At 40.0% G+C, this 9549-nt stretch overlaps 1 protein-coding gene across 1 annotated transcript in view; it reads left to right on the top strand.

The window, feature by feature from the left end:
• The window catches only part of WDR64 (WD repeat domain 64), a gene marked incomplete at its 5' end in the record, with an annotated part of 157581 nt that overhangs the window by 114379 nt on the left and 33653 nt on the right, over positions 1-9549 (top strand). The window contains 3 exons of the mRNA XM_017847770.1: positions 6068-6201; positions 9254-9355; positions 9454-9487. Coding sequence (XP_017703259.1) covers positions 6068-6201; positions 9254-9355; positions 9454-9487 — 270 coding nt within the window. The remainder of the gene's footprint in view (positions 1-6067; positions 6202-9253; positions 9356-9453; positions 9488-9549) is intronic.

The following is a 9549-nucleotide window of genomic DNA, read 5'->3' as shown; positions in this document are numbered from 1 at the left end:
GGTTATTTTAAAACTCAAATAAGGAAAGTATATCATCAGATTATTTTTTTCAGGATATTCTCTGAATTCCAAAATTGTAATTAGTCTTAAAATAGCCAGCCTTAATTTCTCATAATAAAGGAATATTAAAGTACTTGCCCCTGATAAGTTCTTAGTGATAGAGCTTCAAAAGTTATACACCCAGAGTTTTTAACCTGCAATCCACTGGCTCTCTGTCCATGGGTAGACTTTGGGGGTCTAATAAGCCTCCGAAATTGTATGCAAAACTTTTTTTTCTGAAGAGTGCAAGGTTCACAGCTTTTTCTTTCTCAACATTTTATTATGAAAATTTCTAGACATTAGAAAAGTTGAAAAATTTACAGTGGACATCCATATATTCATCCACTTGAATTTTACTATTAACATTTTGCGGTCTTTGCTTTATCATATATTTATTCATCGGTTCATCTTCTACTCACCCTTATATCCATCTTATTTTAAAAATATATTTCAAAGTAAGCCAAAGGCATTGATAGATATCACCCCTAAACACTTCAGTGTATGCATCATTAACTAGAGTTCACTGTAATCCCAGCACTTTGGGAGGCCGAGGTGGGAGGATCACGAGGTCAGGAGATTGAGACCATCCTGGCTAACCCGGTGAAACTCTGTCTCTACTAAACATACAAAAAATTAACCTGGCGTGGTGGCGGGCGCCTGTAGTCCCAGCTACTCGGGAGGCTGAGGCAGGAGAATGGCGGGAACCCGGGAGGCGGGGCTTGTAGTGAGCCGAGATCGCGCCACTGCACTCCAGCCTGGGCGACAGAGTGAAACACCATATCAAAAAAAAAAAAGTTATATTTATACTATACTGTAGTCTATTATGTATGCAATAGCATTATGCCTAAAAAATGTATATACTTTAATTTAAAATACTTTATTGCTAAAAATTGCTAATAATCATCTAAACCTTCAGCAAGTTCTATTCTTTTTGCTGGCGGAGGGTCTTGACTCCATGTTGATAGATCCGGGCTTATCAGGGAGGTGGTTGCTGAAGGCTGGGGTGCCTGTGGCAATTTTTAAAAATAAAACAGCAATGAAGTTGCCACATGGATTGCCTTTTCCTTTCAGGAAAAATTTCTCAGTAGCATGTGATGCTGTTTGATAGCATTTTACCCACAGTAAAATTTCTTTCAAAATTGGTGTCAATTATCTTAATCCCTGCCCCTGCCCAGTCATCTAAGTCCTTTGTTGTCATTTCAGCAATGTTCATAGTATCTTCATCAGAAGCAGATTCCATCTCAAGAAACAACTTTCTTTGCTCATCCACGAGAAGCAACTCCTCATCCATTCAAGTTTTATCACGAGATTGCAGCAAGTTAGGCCTCACTCCTAATTCTAGTTCTCTTCCTGTTTCTACCACATCTTCAGTTACTTCCTCCACTGAAGTCTTGAACCCTTCCAAGTATCTTTGAGGGTTAGAATCCTTTTCTTCCAAATTCCTGTTCATGTTGCTATTTTGACCTCCTCCCATGAATCACAAATGTTCTTAATGGCATCTAGAATGGTGAATTCTTTCTGGAAAGTTTTCAATTTACTTTGAGCAACCAGATTCATCATAGGAATCACTATCTATGGCAGCTATAGCCTTACAAAATGTATTTCCTAAATAATAGGTCTTGAAAGTCAGAATTTCCCCTGGATCCATGGGCTGCAGAAGGAATATTGTATTCACCAGCATGAAAACAACATTCACATTGTACATCTCCATCAGAGCTCCTGGATGCATTTTCAATGAGCAGTAATATTTTGAAAGGAATCTTTTTTTTTTTCTAAGTAAAGTAGCTGTATATGTTGAATTCAATAACTTAATTTAACATCTCTTCAGAAAGCTATTTTTGTGATATGCTTACACCTCCTCAACAAGGCAGGCGCATGTGTGCATGTCTGAGGGATGAAGTGTTTAGGGCTTACGTTTGAGGCTGAAGAATGGGGAATAAGAAAACTATACCTTTTGTTCCTATAAAATTTAAATCAATTGTTTTTTTAATGAGGATCTTCACTAACTTTATTGATTTACTCTAATATTAGAGTACTCTAATCAAACCATTTGCACTTTTCAGCTTTTAGAGAGATAAGTGGTCAGACACTCAAGAATGGAAGAAAACTGCAAGTTACAGCCGGAGCAACTGAGAAGTCTTCAGTTTTTTCTCCCTGACCTTAGCAAAACAACCATAATATAATTTATTTCCTTTTTATTATTATTAACCATAAAGCTTCCTTGCAAAAAAAAAGAATAATAATACAGCTGGTTTTATGGAATTTGGAAACAATTATTTTATCATAGAATGGAGAGAAACTGTATTAGTTTTCCTCATACTGAAACAAATGTCAGTTTGGAACTGCAATTTGAATGTCATTCATTGCTAGTTTAAATGATAAGTAGGTTTTATTCTTAGCTAAAAGCCCTTTGAAATCAATATATACAGTGACTATGTCCTAATAACGTTATCATGTAATGTGCACAAAAGACAGAACCAAATGCATGTCCTCATAGAGAAAGTCTAGCCTACTTCCCTTTTCAACTCTACATATCATTGGAAACACTAGGTTCAATTATATGTATTTGATACATGAAATCTTACTTATAGCTAATACAAACAGAAAGAAGATGCCTCCATAGTGAGTCAGAACCAGGCAGTTAGCAAATAATTGTATAGGTACCAAAAAATGATTGCTTAAAAAAAAAAAAAGAAAAACTATTGTGATAAATTATAAAATAAACTATTGAAGCACAATAAAGTGCCTTTTGGACTTTTAATGTAAATGTAAATTATCTCCAATTTTGAAACCTTTATTTTTTGTACTTATCATAATTATCATTATAGCACTTCCTTTTTGCAACAGACTTTAAAATTATAGATTGAAAGTTTGCAAAAGTCAGCCAGGCACGGTGGCTCACATCTGTAATCCCAGCACTTTGGGAGGCCAAGAGGGGCAGATAACTTGAGGTCAGGAGTTCAAGACCAGCCTGGCCAGCATGGTGAAACCCCATCTCTACTAAAAATACAAAAGTTAGCTGGGTGTGGTGGTGCGTGCCTGTGATCCTAGCTACTGGGGAGGCTGAGGCACGAGAATCACTTGAACCCGGAAGGTGGAGGATGTAGTGAGCTGAGATCGTGCCACTGCACTCCCACCTGGGCAACAGGTGAGACTCAGTCTCAAAGAAAAGTTTGCAAAAGTCACTTAGGAAAAAAAAATTTGATTGTGCATGGAAATTCTCTCCCTAAAACTCTTTTATTTAGGAAGCACTTTTTATTGAATACCTGCCACGTATCACGCACTGTTCTTAGCACTGGGAATGCCAAGATTAATGAGGTATAGCACCTGCACTATAGAAGTACAGCAGAGATCCTGGAGTGCTGGGGAGAGGGGGAGGTTTTTGAAGAGGACAATTGCCAAATTATAGCTAAAGAACTCTCAGGAGTTAGCTTGGCTCAGATAGGCAGTTTCTAGAGGGTAGTGAAAAGACAGTGAATTTCAAGTAGAAGAGGTGATGTGAAGAAAATAATGGAGATAGCATATTGCATGGTTTGTGAAGAATAACTACAAGTATCTCAGTGTGGCTGCAGTAATACTGGGAGTAGTAAAAAACGAAGACAAACAAATAGGTAGGGACCAGACCATGCTTACAAGAATAAGGAGCTTGGCCGGGCGCGGTGGCTCAAGCCTGTAATCCCAGCACTTTGGGAGGCCGAGGCGGGCGGATCACGAGGTCAGGAGATCGAGACCATCCTGGCTAACACGGTGAAACCTCGTCTCTACTAAAATACAAAAAAACTAGCCGGGCGAGGTGGTGGCGCCTGTAGTCCCAGCTACTCGGGAGGCTGAGGCAGGAGAATGGCGTAAATCCGGGAGGCGGAGCTTGCAGTGAGCTGAGATCTGGCCACTGCACTCCAGCCTGGGCGACAGAGTGAGACTCCGCCTCAAAAAAACAAACAAAAAAAAAAGTAAAAGAATAAGGAGCTTGAGTATCCTATAACAAATGGAAGGCCATTGAAGGGCTTTAAATGAGAAATGACACGATCAGGTTTGTGTTGTGGGCAGCTCATCTTTGATACTGCTTGGATGACAGATTTGAAAGGGCCAAGACTAAAGGCAGAAGATTCAGGCAACAGGCTACTTCCTGTTTTAGTTAAAAGATACAAAGATGACCAGGCTCAGTGGCTCACACCTGTAATCTCAGCACTTTGGGAGGCCAAGGTGGGAGGATCACTTGAGGCCAGGAGTTCGAGACCAGCCTGGGCAACATAGATCCTGTCTCTAGAAAAAAAATTTTTTTTAATTTTTAAAAATTAGTTGGGCGCAGTGGCGTGCACCTTTAGTCGAGCTATTTGGGAGGCTGTGGTGGGAGGAATGCTTGAGCCCAGGAGTTTGAGGTTGTAGTGAGCTATGATTGCACCACTGCAGACCAGCTTGAGTGACAGATCAAGATTCTGTCTCTAAACAAATTTACAATTAAAAAATAATAAAAGATATAAGGTCATGACAATGGAGGTGGTGCAGAAGAAAAGGTTTTGGTTTCAGAAAATACCTAGCAGTAAAAGTAGCACAACTTTCAATTGATACCCATGCAGTTAGGAGAGGAGGGTACTGAGAGAAAGGAAGGAAAGAAGGACAATTCCAGGATTTCTAACTTGAATGATGAATTGAAAAACAGTGCTAACCAATGAAATAAAGAATAGAGGACTGGGCACCATGGCTGATGCCTATAATCCCAGAACTTTGGGAGGCGGAGGCAGGAGGATTACTTGAGCTCAGGAATTCGAGACCAGCCTGGCAACACAGTGAGACCTTGTCTCTACAAAAAAAATCAAAACATTAGCCAGGCATGGTGGCAGCCACCTGTGGTCCCAGCTACTCCAGAGCCCAAGGTGGGAGGATCACTTGAGCCCTGGAGGTCAAGGCTGCAGTAAACTGTGATCATTTCACTGTACTCTAGTCCGGGCAACAGAGGGAGATCTGTCTCTGAAAAAAAGAATAGAGCAAAGAAACATGCTTAAAGGAGGTGATAAGTTATATATATTAACACTGAGATACCTGTAAAATGTCTAAGTAATTAAATGTATAAGCCTGAAGCTTGTAGGAGAGGACTGGACTAGATAATTAGGTCATTAGCACTGAGATATTTGAAACATAATCTGAGATTCCTCAGAAAGAGTTAAAAAAAAAAAAAGAAAAAGAAAATAAATTTGAGATAAACCTCCAAAATATTAATATTTAAAAGGCTGGCAAGGGTACCAAGTAGGAAACAGAAAAATAAAAGTCGCAGAAACACAGCAAAACCAGCAAAGCCTGGAGTTGAGGATGTCAGCAGAGTAAGGAGTTTCAGGAAGGGGAGAGCAACTGAGAGTGGTAATTGACAGTGGTAATAGACCTCTCCTCTTATTTAAGTGTCACTCTTCTACGTTCCTGTCAAGTCTTATGCATGCCTCCCTCGGATACAGCACTTTCACATTGCACCATAATCAACACTTTATCTGAGTACTTTAAACTATTATAAGTTTCTCTAGATCACAGATGTCCTACTTGACTTTGTATTCCAAGTATCTAACATAGTAGATATCTAACAAATATTTGAGGCAAGACAATTGAAAAATATCCTAATGATAAATAGGAAAAGCTATCACAGAGTGTTACGGAGCAGAAGCCAGTGAAATTTGCTGAGTGAAAGAAAAGTCAGCAAGTGGAAATGATGAATGTAGAATATTCTTTCAAAAAGTTTGAAGGGAAGAGGATGATGGGAAGTTAATCTAATAGTTGGTAAGAAAGAATAAATAAGGCTGAGAAAAAGCAGCCGGTAAACAGGAAGAGTATATTTTTGTTGCTTTGATGAATTCTGCCAGTTAAAATTTTCGTGCAAGAAAATAAGATTTTACTAAATTTCATGCTCTGATACTAAATATATATATATATACAATAAAGCATTTTGTTTTAAGCTGATGACAATTACAAAGTGTACACATGGTGTTTATACTGCGAATCATGAATACTCTATTCATGGTGTTCTGTTTCCTTCGTTCTTCAGAATCCCGCCATGGATTCATTACGAGTGAACTGCATTGATTTACTACAAGTAGAAGGGTATAATTTGATAGCAGCTGGAACCTTAAATGGTGTGATCATCTTATGGAATTTTGTGACGTCTACTGTCAAAGAAGTGTAAGTTGTGTATTATCCTTAAACAATGTAAAAACTTTACTGCAGAAGAGCTAAGTAACATGCAACACTCAGGGAAGGGCTGGGCGCTGGCTCAGGTCTGTAAACCCAGAACTTTGGGAGGAGGATCACTCAAGGCCAGGAGTTCGAGACCAGCCTTACCAACATGGTGAAACCTTGTCTCTCCTAAAAATACAAAAATTAGCAGGGTGCAGTGGCGCCTACCTGTAAACCTAGCTAATGAAGAGGGTGAGGCACAAGAATTGCTTGAACCTGGGAGGTGGAGGTAGCAGTGAGCTGAGATCACACCACTGCACTACAGCCTGGGTGACGGAGTGAGTGAAACTTAGAAACAAACAAACAAACAAACAAAAAAACCACCACCAACAACAAAAAAACCTCAGGGGACAAAAAAGCAATACATAAAAATGGTGATAACTTTCAAGGCAGGCCTTCCTGGAAGTTATATTCACGAACAGACTATGTTCTAAGTTTCTAAATCCCAGGATGATATAAGCAAGGTGAACTGTAAGCATCTATATTCCCAAGAGCTTTGATCTTTACTATTCTCACCTAGTATATGCTTTTCATGTATGATCTTGCCCAAATTTATGACCTCAACAAATAATTGAAATACATAACAACTTCAAACACTAATCTTTCTAGAGCTTCAAACACACATAACCAATTGCCTACTGGCAATTTTCATCTGATTGCTACCAAGACCCTCAAAGCCCTACATGCCTAAAACATCTTCCCAACCTACTCCCCGCTCCCAAACTTCTCCCCTTCCCGTATCCCCAGTGCCACCACCGTCTACTCAGCCACCAAAGTCAAATGGTGAGAAGACTCCTGGGTAGCATGTCCTTCTCATTCACCACCTCAACACGTCTGATTTATTACAGGTTGGGGCTAACAAGGGCCAATGTGGTAGATGCAATTATTCCTCTCAACCAGTTAGATTTACTCTGGACTATGGCCAAGATCCTACCCTCCCCATACCATCCACTTCTCAATTTTTTTTTTTTTTCCATTTGTTGCAAAGGAACCAAAGTAACACTGAATGATTTGTTTGGATGGATTGTAAATAATAAGTTCTCCCCAGCTGTGTAATTGGAATGTAGGCAAGGGCCATGTGTGGCCACCCTATGGCAAGGGGGTTTGGAAAATTTTACTTGCAGAGACAAGACGGCCAAGAACCTTAACAATGAATGAAAATAAAATCAAGTTGATCTAAGCATTTGGGGGACGGGAAGAGGTATAAAAGAGGAGGGAAGGGAGGATTGGAAAGGACAAAAGAAAAGAAGAGGAAAATACAAAAGAAATGTCTGCCCCTGTAATTACAGTACTTAACATACGGTTGGTCTGCCTGCTTCTTCCCAAGTCTGAGTCATTCCTTTTAGCCAGTTTTTGAGAAGAAATAATCATTTCTTCTTTGGACTATGGATTTCTTCTCTTTGAACCTTTAATTGAAATAGCTGTTTCTGCAGAACCCCCTTTCTGCCCCTCAGTCCATATACTCCTGGATCCTGCCCCTGGAATTCCTGCCATCCTTCTGTTCCTTCACTTCAGCCCATGCCCCCAGCCTTTTCTCACACACTGTGTACCTGCCACTTGATACCTACACCTGTCTGCACTGCAAACTTCCTCTCCTTCTTGCCAATGCTTTCACGCTGTGTCAGCTTGTGTATGACTCCTTCCTAAGAAGGGAAAGCAGAAGACTGAGAAGACCATTATCTCGATGCCACAGCCTAAAGAGGGAGGCAACATGCGTGACAATAATCCCACTTTAAAGGTGAAGATCCTCCTTGTTAAAGTGCCTTGTTATTTTGCCAAGGGATGCATGCATATCCAACATCCAATCAGAGGAAAACAACCAAGTATAGTGCGGGTCATACACAGTGTCCCTTTCCTATAGGCAGATGATTATATAAGACAATTGACTTTGAATCAGTGCAGTATTTTGCAAAACATATGATTTAGCACAGATCTGTGGAAGGTCATTTAGGGCCAGCTTTACAGGTTCTGAAACTGAAAATGGTTTCCATATTTGCAGTAGAGTCCATCTCTTTGTCTACCTCAAACTTCGCCTAAGACCCCCCTTCACCAGTCAGAGGACATAACTCTTCTGTTCCTGCTCTAAGCCTCAGGCTTTTTGAGCCCAGACTTAATATTATTCTTGCTAATTAATAATCCACTTCATAATTCAGCTCATCTGCACAACAGAAATCTCTAAAAAAAAATCTGAGTTCAACAAGTCATCAAGCTCGTAGACTTCTCTTTTGAGCTTGGGTTCACTTACCAGAAGTAATTTCCACTGAAGAAAAAGGGGAAATTTGGCTGTAAGGTCTATTTGCTATAACGAATGTTAAATGCAGCTTTAAGAGCCAAGCATGATGTTTCAGTGCAGGCATTTAGGGACTATTCCCCTGTTCCTAGGATGGTGCCTAGAAAGTTCAATGTTGACCTTGGAATATGGGTCAACAGGAGACTGGAGCAGCAAGAGCAGTGTCTTTACTGGACTACATGTTCTTCTCCACTCCATTATAAGCTCTTTAAGGGTAATAATATTTTATTCAAATTTATTATGCCACTAACTTAAAAAATATTAGAACTCTACTATTTAAACTGTATGAAACCAGCCAGGCGTGGTGGCTCCCATTGGTAATCCCAGCACTTTGGGAGTCCAAGGCAGGAGGATTGCTTGAGCCCAGGAATTCAGGACCAGTCTGGGCAACATAGTGGGCCCCTATCTCTAAAAGTAAAATAAAATAGAGTTTTATCCATGGGATTTTATAGAAGTCCATTCTCTGATCTAAAGGTAGGAAGACAAGACCGGTTAGTTGAACTAAAAGACTTTTAAACTGCTGACGATCATGATTTAACAGAACCTTGTTAAAAAAGGTATGTTCAAACTCTACTTCCATGCATTTTCTTTTCGTGTTCAATAATAGCATTTGAGGAATTGCTTAGCTCTGCAGGGGATATACAATCTTAGTACTGTAAGCTCCATAATTTGTAATTTCTTATCACATAAATATATACTTGCTTCCAGGTGCCGACCTGAAGATTGCTTCCCTGTAAACCCGGACTTGCATCCCAAGCACTTTAAAATTAATGACATACTGTTCCTCTTTCGTACCCCTGAATGTGCAAGGTAACTCAGTACTTACTGAACCAGTAATACTGTCTGGGACTTAGGTGGCTGGTACATTAGGTTGATGCAAAATTAATTGTGGTTTTTGCTATTGAAAGTAACAGAGTTGGCCGGGCGCAGTGGCTCAAGCCTGTAATCCCAGCACTTTGGGAGGCCGAGACGGGCGGATCACGAGGTCAGGAGATCGAGACCAT

This window comes from Rhinopithecus bieti, unplaced genomic scaffold, assembly GCF_001698545.2.
Source record: "Rhinopithecus bieti isolate Rb0 unplaced genomic scaffold, ASM169854v2 scaffold_28016, whole genome shotgun sequence".
Taxonomy (NCBI): Eukaryota; Metazoa; Chordata; class Mammalia; order Primates; family Cercopithecidae; genus Rhinopithecus; species Rhinopithecus bieti.
Note: the sequence above shows the minus strand (reverse complement) of the source record. Positions and strands in the feature narration are given on the sequence as shown.